Source organism: Rhipicephalus sanguineus, unplaced genomic scaffold, assembly GCF_013339695.2.
Source record: "Rhipicephalus sanguineus isolate Rsan-2018 unplaced genomic scaffold, BIME_Rsan_1.4 Seq384, whole genome shotgun sequence".
In the NCBI taxonomy this organism is placed as follows: Eukaryota; Metazoa; Arthropoda; class Arachnida; order Ixodida; family Ixodidae; genus Rhipicephalus; species Rhipicephalus sanguineus.
The window spans coordinates 312,828-332,771 of NW_023615145.1; the positions used below are offsets into that span (position 1 = coordinate 312,828).

A 19,944-nucleotide genomic window follows, 5' to 3' on the forward strand; every position below is an offset into this window, starting at 1 on the left:
CAGATGCATGTAGACCCATTCGTTTTGCAAAATTCCGAAATGACGCTAGAAGGCGAGGTTGAAGATAATTGAAAAGAATCAGGCGAAGCTTGCACTGATCCGCGCAAGGCTTGAAACAGCCAAACTGGACGTTTCTGAAGACTAATATGGTTGCTTCTAGGCTCTTTCTGGGCCTTAGATAGGTGATGCACGTTGTTTGTAGGGTGCTTCTAGGTCGTAGCTAGGCTTTACGTAGGTGCTGCTAGGTTGTTTCTACGTTGAGTCTCAGCGCAGACAGGTTCGATTTAAAGCACACAGAGTCACAGACACGACAAGGGTGTCGAAACACCAGAGACAGAACCTCGCGCTGAAACCAAGCGTTCGCACGCCTCATAGATCTGGGGGCACGTAGTCGTTGGCCTAGGCCTTCCATCGCTTCGGGGTCTTCGCGCACGCGCCGTTGCCTTTCCCGTTCCCTAGTATTCTCTCCTTGTACGTAGTCGGGGTCTTCGGCTCGCCGCAGTCGCTTCGCAGCCATTTGTTGGGCTAACTGTTGCCTTCTTCCTTTTTAGTGGAACTTGTGTGTAGTGGGATTTACCCAGTTTCTGTGGCAGATACCTGTTTATGATGATGATAGTTTCTTCTTCATTATTCACTGGACCAGTGGTAAGCAATGGGATCTGCCCAATTTGTGTGGTGCATACCCGTTTATGATGAATATAGTTTTCTTCTTCATTATTCACTGAACCAGTGGTGAGCAATGGGATTTGCCCAATTTGTGTGGTGCATACCCATTATGATGATGATAGTTTTCTTCTTCATTATTGACTGGACCAGTGGTAAGCAATGGGATCTGCCCAATTGTGTGGTGCATACCCGTTTATGATGATGGTAGTTTTTCTTCATTATTGACTGGACCAGTGGTGAGCAATGGGATTTGCCCAATTTGTGTGGTGCATACCCGTTTATGATGATGATAGTTTTCTTCTTCATTATTGACTGGACCAGTGGTAAGCAATAGGATCTGCCCAATTTGTATGGTGCATACCCGTTTATGATGATGACAGTTTTCTTCTTCATTATTGACTGGACCAGTGGTAAGCAATGGGATCTGCCCAATTTGTGTGGTGCATACCCGTTTATGATGATGATAGTTTTCTTCTTCATTATTCACTGGACCAGTGGTGAGCAATGGGATTTGCCCAATTTGTGTGGTGCATACCCGTTTATGATGATGATAGTTTTCTTCTTCATTATTGACTGGACCAGTGGTAAGCAATGGGATCTGCCCAATTTGTGTGGTGCATACCCGTTTATGATGATGGTAGTTTTCTTCTTCATTATTGACTGGACCAGTGGTGAGCAATGGGATTTGCCCAATTTGTGTGGTGCATACCCGTTTATGATGATGATAGTTTTCTTCTTCATTATTGACTGGACCAGTGGTAAGCAATAGGATCTGCCCAATTTGTGTGGTGCATACCCGTTTATGATGATGATAGTTTTCTTCTTCATTATTGACTGGACCAGTGGTAAGCAATGGGATCTGCCCAATTGTGTGGTGCATACCCGTTTATGATGATAGTTTTTCTTCATTATTCACTGGACCAGTGGTGAGCAATGGGATTTGCCCAATTTGTGTGGTGCATACCCGTTTATGATGATGATAGTTTCTTCTTCATTATTGACTGGACCAGTGGTAAGCAATGGGATCTGCCCAATTTGTGTGGTGCATACCCGTTTATGATGATGACAGTTTTCTTCTTCATTATTGACTGGACCAGTGGTGAGCAATGGGATCTGCCCATTTGTGTGGTGCATACCCGTTTATGATGATGATAGTTTCCTTCTTCATTATTCACTGGACCAGTGGTGAGCAATGGGATTTGCCCAATTTGTGTGGTGCATACCCATTTATGATGATGATAGTTTTCTTCTTCATTATTGACTGGACCAGTGGTAAGCAATGGGATCTGCCCAATTTGTGTGGTGCATACCCGTTTATGATGATGGTAGTTTTCTTCTTCATTATTGACTGGACCAGTGGTGAGCAATGGGACTTGCCCAATTTGTGTGGTGCATACCCGTTTATGATGATGATAGTTTTCTTCATTATTGACTGGACCAGTGGTAAGCAATGGGATCTGCCCAACTTGTGTGGTGCATACCCGTTTATGATGATGATAGTTTCTTCTTCATTATTGACTGGACCAGTGGTGAGCAATGGGATCTGCCCAACTTGTGTGGTGCATACCCGTTTATGATGATGATAGTTTTCTTCTTCATTATTGACTGGACCAGTGGTGAGCAATGGGATCTGCCCAACTTGTGTGGTGCATACCCGTTTATGATGATGATAGTTTTCTTCTTCATTACTGCCTGGACCAGAGGTGAGCAATGGGATCTGCCCAACTTGTGTGGCGCATACCCGTTTATGATGATGATAGTTTTCTTCTTCATTACTGCCTGGACCAGAGGTGAGCAATGGGATTTGCCCAATTTGTGTGGTGCATACGCGTTTATGATGATGATAGTTTTTCAGTACGGTGTGAACAAGGACGATTTGCTGAACAGCTTCGCTGTTCAAAATATACACGCAGCTAACAAAACTTAGCAGCTTAATGGATGATGCTGGCTAATACGTTTCCGAAAACCGCTGCTACAGCGCCTATTGGAACTGATGGCGTAATCGTTTTCCGTAATAACTTCTAAAATTGTGCCTCTTCGGTTCTAGAAGCACAGCGAAGGAGAACGAGGGCAGGAAATAAGAGTTAATGGCGCTTTATTCCCGTTACAATGCTTCCCAGTTTGCCGAACCAGGCGTATGTTAGTGTCTCTCAGGAGATTACGTCGATATGCACCAGCTTCAGTCAACCACGTTCAAGATATCGAAGTTTATGTCGATTGCCCCGTTTTTCTGAATCGTCTCGCTAGCCGCCAGAGTATTATGAAAATGGTCATTTTCTTTTTCACTTTTTCACTCTCGTAGATGGGGTGGTACAGTTAGCGACCTACTTTAATGTTGCGAAGTGACTACCAGGATAGTTCCGCGGAGCGCTACGTCGAACTAGTAGAACATTTAATCTCAAAAGAAACTAGAGACCAAAGGAAACGCTTAACCTGTCTCGTTTCTTGTGTCTCCTTCTTTTGACTAAAAAGGTCTTATAATTAACAGCATTAAAGACAAGTGAGTGCACTGGAAATGTTCTTAATAGAAGACATTTCACTGGCTCAGGTAAATAAATATCTTAACTAAGATACTGCGTGCCAATAACCAAGCATCGCTACGTAGTTCTCAAGGCTTCACTCTACCCTTGGGAACTTATTCAGTGAAGCTTTGGAGAGCTCAGAGCTTGTTGATTTCTAAATTTCTAACTGCTGCTCGTGACCGAATGAAAATTTTCAAAATGAACCTACATTGGAAGGATGCAGACTTCCTTGCTTTCTTTGATTCATGGTAAAATTACGCCACCATGATTAATTATCTATACATATTTCTATTTCGTGTATTCCTTGGTGATTCCTTGGTACCTATTTCTGCTTTCAATTGTTTAAGATCTAGTACTGCTCCCCTGCTAAACATGAAGCTTCTGCACACGTCCAGCTGCCCTTGCGCAGCTTTTATGCAACCCATCCATCTGTATTTCAAGGTGCGAAAATACAACTGATTTGAATTGAATTGAATCCACAAGCCAAACAGTTCAACCCATACTGCTCTCTAAGATTATCGTAACCGGCGCGCTGAAATACTGAGCTACAATGGTGCACAGTATCCAGGCGACTTTGGTTTGTCTTCATGAAAAATACAGAACGCGTAGAATTTAACAAACCCAGTTTCAAGCACATGAAAAGTACGTACCTCCAACTTTCAGGCCAGTCTACAGCCACTGCATACGAGACGTTGTCTACCGATTCATCTCGGATAGCGATGTTATCGTCCTCGCGTCATTGGTGAGTTGCACTTTTCTTCATGTTTTTTTTTGCGTTATAAGGCACACTGTACAACGAACGTCTAGTAAAAAAAGGGATACTAAACTTGAAACCGTAGACTGCAGGACGTCTGCATTCGTAGTGACGCTGCAACTTCTTCACGCCAAAACAGTGTTCACTCGGTCTGTCGGTCGGTCAAAGAATTTTATATAAAGATCCTGCGAGTTTGTGGGATGGAAATAAAGTCCCGCCTAGGTGACGGCTGAGGTTTCTTGAGCCCTGACGGTTTCCTCGGCCTTTGGGCAGCCCAATGTTGATCTTCACGAGTAGAGCTGTGCAACACAGTCGCCGAGCGCATGTGGAGGCGATCGCTAGAGGCTGCATCATAGGCTTTGTTTGTTATTCTTTGACCATTTCATATTGTTCAGATTATTTAAAAATAATCCGTATGTATGACTGACAGCAAAACGTGAGAAACCTGAGCCGTTCTTTTCTAGCAATGAAACACTGGAAATGCTTTGCCTATTTTCGCAATTCGCCCATCCAGCGAAGTGCTGGAACTCAAAAGTGAAGCCAGGCTCGTTTAAAACATACGTGGGAATATGCGCGAGTCGTGCGTATACACTTGTGTACCCATACCCGTGTTATGCGCACATAAGCGTATGGCCACGGATGGATTTAGGCAAATGGTTTACGACAAAGCTAAGCAAGCAGCAACGACAACAGTGGGCGCGCACTCACGCACGCACGCACATACACGCACACGCACGCACGAAACACACACGCACGCACGAACACACACACACACACACACACACACACACACACACACACACACACACACACACACACACACACTCGCAGCAAACGCGCGCGTTCTCTCACTTAGATATTGCGCAGATGGAAATACGAACTGCCTGCGATGTGCAATGGCGCACGTAGACGTACTGACATAAATGTGTCGCAGCGCTAGATGTTGTCTTCTTTCGCTCCTCAGGCACTCCTTCCAATCGCCCTAGTAAATGCGGCCCGGACGCGGATGACAGTATGGCCAGAAGGAGCTCGCAAAGCTCGAAGCATGGAACGTACGCGTGCACGTCGGTCGCTTATATATCCTTGGAAATGGCTCCACGATTCGCTCACTTTCCTTTGGTATAGAAGCACACTTCCAGCTTTTTCGTCCACCTGTATAAGGGATGTTTTAACTATTAACCTACTATCACCATTGTAAAAGATAAATATTTCGAATGTAAGTAGTAAACAGATCAAATATTTTCCATCTAGCATGGGACCAATGTTTTTAACCCTACTAAGTGACTGATTTGTTTTCGACATAGCATCATATGCAGAAGTTTGGGTTGTGGGCCGCAGGGCAAGGCTTTCCCTGTCAATGCGCTGCAATGGAACATTAAAGAGAGCATGCACGTTGCTCGAACTGCGCAAGTGGGTACAATAGCGATGAGTACAGACGTTGATTCAGTTATTTGATAAAGCAGAGTTTGAGGCTGCGTTTCTATTCCGAAACGCCATTTACTATAGCCACCGTCGAAGAAGCTATCGGTTGCCATGGTGCCTTCCCAAGTTTTTGAAAAAACATCGAATCCGATAGCCACAGCATTTCCTGAAATCTTTCCGGTCCTTCTTCTTTCTTGTTCCGTTGCGTTGCTTCATTATGTTTTTGCGCAGTATAAACTCACTAGCCCAACGACATGCCTTGATAAGGGATAGCATGATTGAATGATAAAGAAGAACATATCACACAGGCGAAGGTGTTTCCGAAGCCTCGAGCGCAGACGTTGAAGTAAAAAAAACACAGCAGTTTGCTATAAACATTCATTTGTAACTAGGCAACGTCGATTCGGAGAATCAACTAAAAAACCCGCCTTTGCATTTCACCATAGCACATTACTTTTGAGGACAACACACGAAAACAAAACGAACGAATTCGAAAACATATAGTCGCTGCAGGCCTTCACGGTGCGTTACCATGAGGCAGACATTGATGAAAAGGCCCGAACGACGTGACGAGATGGAAGGCCCTTATCTGCAGCTCGCGTTCTGAATCGACAGGCAGTTCGCGAAGGGTTCGTCGACTATACAGAAATGCGATCCTTTCTAAATCTGTCACGTTGTTCTGACGTGGAAGTTACCAATGTCGCTTGCTCTATATGTTAGAAGCTTTTTTTCTGTACGCGCTATCGACGCTATTAAGGCTAGTATTATAAAGGTAATAAGTTATTGATTGGGAATGCATCGTAGTAGGTATTACCAGCTTGAAAGTAAAAAAAAAATTCACCGACGATTGCGATACTGCCTAATGCGAATTCAGAGCGCAGCTGTTTAGGTGCTCTGATTTTACGAGCAGTTGAGGCGCGACTGCTCGCCGCATACCTTAGTGATTACGTCATCGGCGACCGCACGATGGCGGGTGGCCGCCGCAGAAACCTGTCGCCTCGCCACTGTCGTACCTCCTTCTCGCGCTCTCCTCGCTATCGCCGTCTTTCAGCCAGCACGTTCGCTCTCTTTCGTCCTCGTTTGTTCTGCCGGTTACGACGACGCTCAACGCTCAACAACTAAATGCATTCTTTGAGAACAATAACATTATCTGCCCGCAGCAGGGCATTGTTTCATTGCAGGTAGATCTACTGCAACCGCCGTTTCAACACTTTCACAATTCATTAACACCGCTCTAAACAAGCAGGACGTTGCAGTGTCAATATTTCTCGACGTAAGGAAGGCGTTCGACACAATCTCTCATGCTAGACTATTCGAAAAGTTAGAGTCTTATGGAGTTGTTGGAAACGCGCTTCAATTCACCAGAGCTATTTCCACGCACGTAGACAGCAAGTAGTAGTTAACAAACATTGCTCTACTTTTGCTGACGTCACATGCGGAGTACCACAGGGATCGGTTTTGGGTCCCATTTTCTTCTCTTTATACGTCAATGATCTACCGCTAGCTCTTATGTTCACAAAAGTCTTAATGTATGCTGATGACACAGCATTACTTTACTCAGGTAACTCACTTCCTTCGCTGCAAGACGTTATATCGAAAGAAATGACAATAATAATAAGTGGTTTACAGAAAACAGGCTAGCCATAAATACTGAGAAAACTCAGTACGTCGTATTTCACTCAAGCAGGAAAATAGTGAACTACAGCAGCCTTAATATTTCTCTGGCCAACCAAATCTCAATAGGGTCGACTCATTCAAATACTTAGGAATTCTTTTTGACCATCACTTGGGGGGGGGGGGGCACTGGAGAGACCAGATCAATGCTGTGTGTAGAAAACTAGCTTTTAGCTGTTATGCACTGGTCCGTTCCCGCCAATATTTTCCTCGTTCTCTACTTCGTTGCATATATTTTCTCTGTTTCATTCACACCTTGGCTACTGCTGCGAGGCCTGGGGCCTAACATACAAAACTTATTTAAGACCTATACTCCAGTTACAAAAACGTGCTTTAAGAATAATAACATTTTCCCCCGTTCATTACCCCAGTGGCATTCTATTCAATGATCTTCACATTCTCTCATTTACGGCGCTAAGAATTATAAGGTAACTTGCCTAGTTCACAAAATACTGTACACAAACTTTCCACTACCTAACACCATATTCAACTTCCGCGTGCAAACACCCAGACAAACAAGTCAGTTAAATTTAAATCTTCCTCCCTGTACAACGTTTATGGCGAAACGATTGCTAGAATTCTTCGGAGCTCTAACCTGGAACACTGTACCTCTGGAAATAAAAACTACGCGTAACTTCAACCTTTCTTGCAAACGCTTTTCTTGTCTATGAAGTGTAATCACCTTTCCGTACGTAGATTGTACATCACTGAAACTTCCATATGTATAAAACCAATCCATTTCATGACCAATCATGTGCGTTGCTAACTTTTATGTATTTTCTCTATTGGACCAGCTACTAGCCACGCAGGCTATTGGTCCAAATATTATGTACGCATTTTTTGTATACATGTCTTAATAAACACATTTTGATTTGATTTGATTTGATTTGAAAGCGCGCCCAAGAGTTTCGCTCTAAAACTTGTTTTATTATGGGCGAACTTCTGCCAGGGAAACTACATGCAAAATCTTCGAGTCCGCTGGAGCGTTCCACACACAGTGTCCCTCCGACCTACGCACGTCTTCTTCCAAGCCTCGCAGGTCAACCCACGTTCTCGTGCCTGTGCGCCAGAGGCATGCGTTGCGCTGTCACAAGAAGCGCGAGCCGTCACGAGCATAGCAGACGCTAATATATCGACTCGCTGCGCTCCGCGTTCGCTCTCTTTTGTTCTCGTTCGCTGTATTGGTTACGCCGACGACGGCGACGCCGCCTCAACGCAGGAACGGGCATCCTAGAGCAGCGCTCTAAAGGATACCACTTCCAAGTATGTGTAACACACTAGGCCAACAACGTGTTCTACTAGGTATCACCAGCCGTTGCGGACATGTTTTCAACGCGTTCTGAACTTCTTAACTCACACCAACGAAAAAAAAAAACAGGACATGACATGACAATTTATTCTAACATGTACACACATATCGCGTTTCCGTACCTGTATGCACGATGTCGTCTAAACTCGCAGAGAAAATGTCACCACCGCTAGTGAAGTGCTCAAGAATAATTTACGCAAAATGAGCGCTCCGGTTTCTTTTCATGTGGGGGGCCTTCAACCTTTCATAAGCAGTGAATGCGTATCAATAGGCAAGTGAACTTCTTCACCAGGTACAATGAAGGCATCGTTTCACATCGAGCAGGTTACCGCGCTATGCTGAAGTGGTGGAACAAAGCAAAGCATAATCATTTCTTTTTGTCGGTTTTTTTTTCTGAGTATCCGTCGTCTGTGCTTCTGTGTCTATTTCTACATGCCTGCTTTGGATTCTTGTACGTCCTGTATGTGAGTAGCCTTGCATATTACTTCGGAGTGCTGGTCGATAACTTCTACTCAGAGTGGAGCAGTTGTCACATCGCGGCATTCACGGTCTAATGTTTTCCTTCTTTCCTGCTTTCTGTTTCACCCGGGTGCTGTTGCTAGCGCCTCTAGTTCGGAAGCAAAAGCCTGCAGATTTGTCATTCAGTAGATGATTCACGCCTTTCTTTCTTCATCTTTCTTTCTTTCTTCTTCTTTCTTTCTTTCTTTCTTTCTTTCTTTCTTTCTTTCTTCTTCTTTCTTTCTTTCTTCTTTCTTTCTTTCTTTCTTTCTTTCTTTCTTTCTTTCTTTTCTTTCTTTCTTTCTTTCTTTCTGCATGCTCACAGGGAAACATACCGCATTGTAGAGGCTTCTATATGTGCGTGTTGCGTAAGGAAATACAATGTCATAAAACGAGAACTGTCTATTAGTTGTCAGGAAAAACCACACCACGGTGGTCTAGTGGTTATAGCGCTCGACTGCTGACCCGAAGCTCGCGGGAACGAATCCCGGCCGCGGCGGCTGCATTTTCGATGGTGGCGAAAATGTTTGAGGCCCGTATACTTAGATTTAGGTGCACGTTAAAGAACCCCAGGTGGTCGAAATTTCCGGAGCCCCCCACTACGGCGTCTCTCAATCATATCGTGGTGTTGGGACGTTAAACCCCAAATATTATTATTATTATATTGTCAGCAAACAGCAAAGAGTGTTGACGGTGTTTGCAAAAATGAGGCCATAAGATTCCCGTAGTAAGAGTTTAGGGTTTGTAGCATCCATAATATACGCCTTAGAAGTCGCAGATTCGGAACTATAGAAGCGTCTCGCCCACCAAGTCACGGCTCCTCCATTAAGCAGGGCAACCTTGTCTCTAGCTGCCAAGTTTTACTTTTCGAAAAACGTGCATTTGCTTTTCTGTAGGGCCTTGAGCTGCTGTTAGGTGGATGACAAGCGTTTTTCTTCCACGAAATTATCTAAGTGGTTAAGTGTCCGATGCAATTAGTAGCGAAAACAAGAGCAAAAAAGGCACATGCCTGTAAATCCCATTGTATTATTTTCTGTCTTTTTTCCTTCTACAGACGACATTGCTCTTATGCTTCAGGCTATGGATATTACAGGGAAGCTTCCCCGAGTTTTCCGAGATGGATAACCCAGCGTCCTTCTCGTCGATGCGCACGACCAGGTAACCACAGTGATGAAACTGGACTAGTAGTAGTTATACGTACAGTGTCTTAAATTAGGTAGTTGAATGGAATTGCTTTAATGGCTTTGAACTATAAATGTATTAAGGGCTCGATACCCTTCAATTAATAAAATATCATAGCGAGTTGATCAGTGCTCTGCCATTAGAACGCTCAACGTACTTTGTTATGAAGGGAGGCTAGCATTTTTTCATAGCTTGCTTTGTTCATGAACACTTTAAGGAAGAAACTTACTCTTCAAAAGGGAGTCTCGAAATATCCCGAAAAACGGCTTCTCTGTCCCGTACAAGGAACACGAATTTTCAATACAGATAAGCTACTGGAGGAAAGTCGCACAGGAAAAGCAGTAATGAACACGAAGAAGGAAATGTTGCACAGAACATTTACGGTTCCGGAAACAACAAATACAGAATTCTCGAGAGACGGCAATTCCCCAATAACTTTTGTGAAATATGTTGTTGTTTCCGTTCAATGATTGCATAGATTTTGGGTAATAAAGAAACTAAGGTATTTTAATTGTGATCAACTGCAAGAATAATTATTTAGCAAAAGTTACATCCCATTCGTTGATGCTTAAATCAGATCCAGTAAGTGCCAAATCCACTTCAAAGGAACAACAGAACGCTTTCAGAGCTCTGCATAAAAGAAAAAGTGAAGCGTTAACAAAATACTTGCAGACAGGCGACCATCTTCGTTATTTGTTTCCTCCATGACAGGCTGCTGACGTACAGCTACCTATGCGCCTTCAACGCCTGGCTGGTGCTTTGTCCACGTACTCTGTCATACGATTGGCAGATGGGCAGTATACCTCTAGTGACGTCACCACTCGACACCAGGAATCTGGCCACACTGGCGATATTCGCCTCGCTATTAGCTCTCGCCTGGCGGGCTTTGACCCCCTCAAACACGAAACGGAGCGTGAGTTGAAATTACCTTTCGTAGTTGCTTTCCTGAATGCACTAGCAAATGACCTTTGATGCACGGGTTTTTCCGGTTGCTTGGAGTTCTGAGTACGCTACTCTTGTGTGGTGGTCGCATTAGTTATAAGATCACGTATCAGGCTAAACATCGCCCCATATTTAAGCGCGCAGAAATTTCAATACTGTAGCGTTTGTTTCACAAGCACTTCGAACACATTAAAATGTTCAATATTGAGACCGTCATACGCTTCACTTTGTGGGAAAATTAATGTTAATTACTATAAGAAAGCCAGTAGAGTGATTTTACTTCTCCAGACCTACCAGAAATTCTATGCATTCAGCATGAAACAAAGCAAGAACAGGGGCACAGGGTCAACAGCTTGTCATAAATGAAAAAAAAAGTAATGACGATAGGTGGCTGTTCACACCAACCGTGAATGATACAAATCTTTGAGTACATGTACATGCTGTTGTATATAGTCTTTGACATGCAGCACGTCCAACTGGCCGAGCTTGCAGTTCTAATTTAATGTACTGTTAAAAAACAAAGATCCTATATTGAGGCGCACGACTATGATCATCTTAAAATAGACTCAAATACAACATCCTTGCTACATGACACGACAATGAATTGGAAAGCTCGAAGTATGGTGTTAAAACTTGGTACGTATGTTCATTAAAGTTTTTTAAGTGCGAATGCACTTTATAAGCGACCCTGAATCCGCCGTCCCATAGCAACGGCGCGAGGAGCGGAGAGGAGCGTCTGTAGCAACGGCGCAGCGACGTCACACCCCACGTGACTGCGCGCGCTCCGCCTCCTCACCGCGGTTTGCGCGGGCGCGCGCCGGCTCCGCACCGCTCTTCTAGGTGGCATTGGGGGCAGTGCTTCGCCGCTCCTTCTCTCGCCGTTCGCTCTCTCTCCTCCCTGCGCCCCACTCTCCCGTCCGCTGGCTGGGCGCCTCTCAAGAAGAAATGTGTGCTCGAGACGCCGCTGTGAAACGCCAACGGCGACCACAAGGCTGAGATTATGGCCGTCAGGTACAATGACAACACAAACAGGTGCTGATGAATGTGTAAATAAATGGTTACGGTACAAATCTTCGTCTCGTCATTAATTTACGCCATTAAAATTACTGCGCCGTGTACTCTCGGCGCAAGAAATGCATTCGCATTTCCTCACGATTCCCTTCGGGGAGGTGGGGGCATTTTTTATTGCGTACGTGTGGGAGTTCATGCAAAGCTCACTGGCGTCAGATACACTACGTGCACTGCTGTTAGCAGCAGTACATAAACTAGGGCGAACATTTTGAACGACCGCGTACCGTTTCATATTTTTCCATAAAGAATGCCGATGGAGCAAGAGAGCAGTTCTGTTACTACAACAACGTCGAGCGACCGGGCGAGCCTTCATGGGGACTACTAGTGCCACTGCTGCTGACCGCGCTGCCTTTCCTGCCGGCATCCAATCTCTTCGTCACCGTCGGCTTTGTTGTAGCGGAAAGAGTTCTCTACATTCCCAGGTAAGTAACAGTGCTACCTGTAGGAACATGTATTATAACTGCGACGAAACTTTTATCAATTATGCTGTAGCGTAATTCATAGGTGTAGCATCTTTTTGTGTGTATTTTTTTCTTATGACGGAGGCTGTTCAAATAGCGCGATGTCTTAATCCAATGGAATTCGTGAAAAACAACCTTCTAATAACTAATTTATTTGAAAAAAAGCCGCTTGCTACAAAAAAAGTTTCAGATAATATTTCCTACATTCCGCATGATTTCAAGTGTAAACTAATATTTCTGAGGCTAAGACCTTGCCGCTACGTCCACAGAGAAGCTTCTAAATAATTATCAAATCTATATAATGATTACAGAGAAAAGAAAATTATGGAAACCTATAAATGTGATATATATATTTTTCCATTCCGTGCGTACTGCGTATGTTAAATGTCGGTGGGGATTTTCTTTATTTCTTATATTCCTATTATAAAACAGAGTTCTCCAACGATAGACAGCTTCCCCACAATAAAAGCGTTAGCTGAACAAAGCACCCTTTACAGGCAACTCTGCAATGTTCCAATTTCGAGGAAAGTTTGTGCAAAACGCGTAAGCTCTGAGATTTGTAACATCACCTCCCACGGAAGAGCTCGTGAACGGGTTCGCATGTCATGTGACGTTAATACAAATAAAGTATTGCGGGAATGTTTACATCAATATAAAAAACGGATAAAACAACGATCGTCACTTTGCGGTGGTGCTTTGTTACATTGCTATGACCATCAGTGCTTCGTGTTTCGCCGACGAAACTGAAATTTCATGAATAATTTTGTATTTCTTATTTTACTTAATTTGTATTTATTTAGTCGTTCGTTGGACTACTTATGTGTTACGTTGGTGGGCTCAGCTACTGTGAACGGACCACTCACGAAAGCTTTCGCACAATTTTCGGTCACGACGATACTTGTAATGCTTAAGCAATGAAATGGTCAACGTAGTGTTAGTCTTTAACACCCGCCCGAAATTTCTATGCATTGCCTCCCACAGTGTCCGTTTTGTGCGAACGAGTGCCGCCGTTTTCACATGACGCGTCTGCGTTAAAACAGCAGCACGTGTGCAGATGGATTGTCTTGACTTGGACAGATATCATACAAAGTAATGTATAGAGCCTTATGTTCTAACGCTTTCTTAAACCTTTCTGTGCATCTGAGCTAACTAAATGTGTTGCGTGGACATGCACTCGAATATACGGCAAACTCTTTGTGCCTGACTGAGTGCAAAAGGCGCTCAGTGTTATTACGTGGCAGCCTGTTGATGCATTAGAGCTTGCTATATATACGTTTATGTATGTATCATTTCTACAATGTGCGGTGCACAAGAGAGCGCTGTGTTGCCGTTTATTACTTTTTTCCGCGTGTGTTTTCTTTTGTGCTATTTTATACCGTGCGAAGAATCATAATCAAATGGCCAATCTTTCTGTCTTCCTGCGTCTAGCTTTTCGTTTGTACGTACATGTTCTCGCAAAATAATTAGGAACGGCGGACAGGCGACAGCTCGCCGGCAGACCGCACTGGCGGAAAAATACAGCCATGGTCTGCGCGTGCGCGTTATCGCTAACAAGTAAGCGTTGCACCTATAGCGCACGTAGAACGCCGTTGCGTTACATGAAAAGGCTTATGTTAGGTGCCTCTTACCGGTGTCATAGTCGTGCAGCGTAAATACAACGACCAATCTGGTGAGTGCTGAAGAAAACATAAATGACGCCCAACGTAACAAATGATAGAAGGCTTCGAAGAACACGGATGCGCACATGCGAATGCTAAGGATCCAACGCGCCCACACATCGCGCCACCACCCATCTGTCGCAGCGCTAAGGGACATTTAGGGCTAACCTTTTGGCGCAAGACAATTCTAGTCCAGATGGAAAATCGAGCAAGGCATGGAGGAGGGGAACCAAAGGAGAGGCGGTCACGTCACTTTTTTGAAGCCGGTTGTGAGGGCTCCCTCTTGCCAGGTTGGCTGCGTTTCGGTGAGCTCGCGCATGCGCGGCTAGCGCCGCGACGAACAAGGCGAGCAGGCGATCTCGCGTAGCGCCGAGCAGCCGACGCTCTTGGCAGTGTCAGTGTTTTCCACTTGGAATTATAGCCCTCCAACGCTGAGAGGCGCAACCGCACCGTGCCAAAGAACACCGAATCTGCAGCGCCATGCCTTTTCGACGAAGCTCTCACGGGCTTCCAAAACAAGTTCTTACGACGGCATGTTGAGTGGAGGAAACACGCAACCGTGAAGACCAACACTCACTGTAGGCCTCCTAGACGTTATACGTCATCAGAGAAACGCAACCATTGCATAAAAATGCTAATTCGCAACTCTACATGGGCGCCATTGTGAACAACACTGTCATATCGGTGGTGACTCATGAGACGACGGCGCGACTACGGAATCCCAGTAGCCATCGCAAAAGCACGTGATTTGCGCCACACTTTTTGCAATGCAGCTCAGGTGGAGAGGGCCTCTCCTTAGCTTTGAGACCGCACACGAGGAGACCGTGGCACTATTTTTCCAATGGCACACCAAGGCCGGCGCCACGATTATATTACTGCGAGTGCGAGGCGAGTTGGGGAGGGGGGGGGGGGCACCCGCGATGAGGGGGAGCATGGAGGCGGGAACTTGTGGTTTTGATTATGTTTGCTCTATGGCGGGATGGGGTGGGGGCACATAGTAGTCTACTGGAGAACGTGCCCCCCCCCCGCCCTTCCAGGCGCCTCTCCTGCGGAGCACTCCGCCGTCGAGCGGCTGCCTGTACGGCATTCCGAATCATCCTGTGAGCTCCTGTACTAGGTTTACGCAGCAAATGCCTTGCCGGCATTTATTGTACGTGTATTCGGACAAGTCGCTGTATAGAGCGCCTCTTTGCAAAGGAGCGTAAACTGAACTGAATTGAATAGTTTATTTTTCAGAATCATTTACATGTATAGCTTTTCTTTTAGTCCCTTATACGGCATGAGGCGGGCGAAAAAATCACAGCATACCACGGAGTGAATGATGATGAGTGGGCGAAGCTGCGGAGGTTCATCGGTAAACCGTGAATCTTCCGTGAATTCCCAGTACATCATCACCGACGTGAGATCGGGCGCGTTATACTAAAGGTTCGATGAGTTATGACGACTTGCAGCTCACTTTAATTTTACATGTACGCTGTGAATTTTCATTGTTTAGAAAACCATTGCTTTAGAAAACACCTTGCGTCTTTCGTTAAGCAGCTGGCGTCTTTTTCGTTTTGCTTTAGAAACATCTGGCGTTCTTTCGTTTTGTTTTTACAAAACATGGCGTCTTTCGTTGGTTTATTCATCAATCAACGGCGTTTTGAACAAAATTTTTATTGTTTAATCACGCACAGGAGAAATCTCACCAGGCACTACCTTGGAGGTAAACAATGGCTGCTAATGGGAATGAGAGACAGAAGAAGTCGGCTTTTAGCTAACACTTACACTTCTACAGAGACAGAAGAATTCGGCTTTTAGTTAACGCGCACGCTGCGAATTTTTTATTGTTCAACAACGCACAGGAGAAATCTCCCACCGGCACCACCTTGGAGGTCAAAGGGTAAGACTTGTTACTCACTACTACGAGCACGACGAGGGACGAACGGGTGCCGCCTTAAGGAGCTTCGCCCTAAAAGTTTCCACATGTGGCGAGTCCTCACCTAATTGAATCTGCTGCAGCAAATTGCCGCAATGGTCATTCGGTGCCATTGCGTTCACTCGTTTTTTTTTTTTTTCGTGAACCGCTTCTGAGCCATTTCCTCTGAATGCATTGTGTACTCTCGGCAGCAGAATTATTCGCTTGCGGCAATTGCCCACCGCATGATTTCTTTCTTATGGGATATTTTCTGCAGCATTTTATCCATCGCGCAGGTGATTGTTTTATTGTCTTAAACAAAGACGGACGCGGCTTGCGGGTGAACGCGCCTAATTTTCTGTTTAGAATTTATGATATTTTTTGTATGTTTCTTCACTGATATTGTTTCAGTCTTATTTTACACCACGTAGTTTGTGACCGCTTAAAGCCACCCCCCTGCTCTGTCCTGATGCTAGGCGGCTTCGTTCTTCTTGTTTACTCTGAAACAATTACTGCGTTTCGCATCAGTTTGGCAACCTGACACAATGCACGACTATTTTGCTAGTTCACTTATCGATTTGGTATTTCTTACTTTACATTGGCAACAACGAGTCTTCTGCAATAATTCGCTTCAAGTCGTTATCAAATTTTTCATTTTTTGTTTACTTAGTACTTCATTTTGCGCTTCGTTGGTTGCTTAGTTCGTGTATCTCTACAAACATACTTAAAAAATGTAGTCGCAAACATTTTCTCATCAATTCATCGCGTGGGAGTGAAGTGGTCTTTTTGTATTCTGTTGACTGGTGTTCAGCAGAACAAAGAATATCGTATAAAAACACGATTGCTTGTTTAAGCTTTGTTAAGTTGACTTTATAGCGTAGGTAGGATGATAGTAATGTTCGCGATTACATCATGCGTTACCATGGAAGCAGTTGTCCAAATAGTCTGTAGTATGTGTATCTTATGCTTTAGCGAGAGAAATTTAATGCGAATGTTTATTTCTCGTTAGGTTTTTTCTCTTTTTTTCGTTCTTTCTAATGACGCTTTTATTAGGTCGCCCAATTACCTCTTCAGCGCAGTAATGTCTTTGATAACTCGCAGTAATGCAAAATTGTAAAAATAATCCTGGTGTGTTTCTTTTAGATATTGAATGTGTCGAACTCTAACCGAAAACATGCGCCGACGAGTCTTCTAGTATTTTAAAATCATTCAATAATACACATACATCTACATTAACCCTTCATACCCAATGTACTCTTATTGGTATGTCATACTGACGATTTGAAATTATCATTTACACTTTTATATCTTAAGCCTACAGGCCACACTAGCGTTTTAAATATGCCGGAGAGCTCTCAAGTGAAAAAGATGGCTGATCTCTCTTATAGGAATCCGTATTACACGAAAGTGAAACGTGTCATGACAGAAGTAGTTGATTCTTTATAGTGCATTGGTATGTCAGAGCTTGTACAATATCTACTGTTGTTTCGCGGATAGAGCACCGCTTGATGTGGACGCACTCACGCTGACGTCTAGTGGCACATCTCCGTACCGACGACTAACGCCCATGATCATGATTTAACTCTTGCAGTAGCTGAAGTTCTCACACATACGTGGACACCGTATATGGTGAATCCCGCGCAAAGATGGCATCAAGAAGCGGATAGTAAACACTGATACTCGATATGCACTCACTGAAAGCGTCGTGAAACACGAAGAGAAACGCTACGCGTCGTGTCTTCCCTCTAGCCTGGCCGGTAATTTTCACAGGGCGAGCGGGGAACGCGGTGTGACAGCCAGGCGAGCGTCGGAAAAACTATTTTTCGATATGGATGTATGCTATGAGTGAGGCAATGAGCGAGACTTCTATTGGAAACGCGCCGAAGGGACGGTCGAAGCAACGGCGCGTTTCTTTTTAGATTCGGTTGCAGCTTTCCTACAAGCCACTGGACTGGATGCGCGGCTATAGCACTGCACGACCTAGACGGGACTGTACATACTCACCTCTCTTACTTACCATCGTCATCCATCATTCTTTTTAGGGGCAAAGTTCCTTAAGGCGGCACCCGTCCGTCCCTCGTAGTAGTGCGTAACCAGTCGTAACGCTAGTACCAGATCTTGACCTCCAAGGTGGTGCCGGTGGGAGATTTTTCCTGTGCGTTGTTGAACAATAAAAAATTCGCTGCGTGCGCTTTAACTAAAAGCCGAAATTCTTCTGACTCTTATTCCCCATTAGCAGCCATTGGCATGTTCCAGTAGGAAACGTTAGTAGAAGAGGAAGTGTAAGTGTTAGCTAAAAGCCGACTTCTTCTGTCTCTCATTCCCATTAGCAGACATTGTTTACGTCCAAGGTAGTGCCTGGTGAGATTCTCCTGTGCGTGATTAAACAATAAAAATTTTGTTCAAAACGCCGTCGATTGATGAAATGAACCAACGAAAGATGCCAGATGTTTTCTAAAAGCAAAACGAAAGAAGCCAGATGTTTCTAAAGCAAAACGAAAAGACGCCAGCTGCTTAACGAATGACGCCAGATGTTTTCTAAAGCAATGGTTTTCTAAACAATGAAAATTCACAGCGTACATGTAAAATTAAAGTGAGCTGCAAGTCGTCAAACTCATCGAACCTTTAGTATAAACGCACCCGATCTCACGTCGGTGTGATGATGTACTGGGCAGAATTCACGGAAGATTCACGGTTTACCGATGAACCTCCGCAGCTTCGCCCACTCATCATCATTCACTCCGTGGATATGCTGTGATTTTTTCTCCCCTTTCCCCACCCTCGGGGTAGAGTAGCAGGCTAGAGCATATTATCGCTCAGGCCGACCTCTCTGCCTCTATAAATAAACCTCTCTCTCTCTCTCTCGAAGCAGCTTATGAACGAAGCCTGTCCCCCCGGCGTGACCAGTGCCCCGCGTGCCAGAAAGAAGAGAACGAAGTGCTGGTACGAGAGGAGAGCTCGCGCATGGTGTGCCGAAACGAATTTTGCCTGAGAAAACAGTGCACTAGATATATGGAAGAAAGAAGAGAACGAAGTTTTCGCACGAGCGGAGAGCTCGCGCATGGTGTGCAGAAAGGAATGTTTGCCTGACACCTGACATATGGACGTGTGATAGAGCGCTCGCTGAACTGGGGCGCGTGCTCTAGTATAATTCGCGCCATAAATCATGCAAGGTACCCACGACGCCATAAATCATCGTCATTCATGCAAGGTACCCACTACGCCTGTTCCCCGGCGTCGCGTCGTGGAGACAGGCCGCTCCCCAGAGACCCGCCGCTCCCCAGCGAGCGGCGGGTTTCGCTTCGACTTCGCGAGCGGCGGGCTCGCGAAGTCGAAGCGAAACGGGTGCGTTGACATCGCATTCTCAAACTTCAAGCAGCAACCTTTGCAGCAAGAGCCATAATTTTTACTTTACGGACCACAAGGCCGTTACACTCAAGGGAAAAAGTGCCCTGAGCCTATAGTCACATATGACGAAAAACAACATCTGGGCAACCGTTCCCCTGAGCTTAAAGTCATATATGACTAGTAACAACGTCAGGGGAACCTCGAATAGAAGGGCCATGAACAGGCCATGAACAACATTTATCGACTGAGAAAAAAACATGGCTTTCGCCTTCGAGTCGTGTTACGCGAATGCATAAAGAACTGTTAGTTTTTAATTTTTTGCACAGATTTAGTATCGACAAAGTTGAACTTACATCTTTAAACGAATCTTTTATAACTCACAGATTTCGGCGCTGTAAAAAAAAACGGTGCCTGCGAGCGTAAAAAAATGACGCCCTCGAAGGTTCGCCGGTCGCACGCGTATTTGTATGCATATGCGTGCGCACAGGGGGGCAGGCCTAATCACCTAAGTGAGGGGCGCAATATCTGTCCCGTACATTG

At 44.8% G+C, this 19,944-nt stretch overlaps 1 protein-coding gene across 1 annotated transcript in view; it reads left to right on the forward strand.

Moving 5' to 3' along the window:
• The window catches only part of LOC119377184 (protein O-mannosyl-transferase TMTC1), a 53,167-nt gene that overhangs the window by 16,821 nt on the left and 16,402 nt on the right, over positions 1–19,944 (forward strand). Inside the window, 4 exon segments of the mRNA XM_049411549.1 lie at positions 3,852–3,930; positions 9,900–10,003; positions 10,739–10,940; positions 12,287–12,462. Coding sequence (XP_049267506.1) covers positions 3,852–3,930; positions 9,900–10,003; positions 10,739–10,940; positions 12,287–12,462 — 561 coding nt within the window.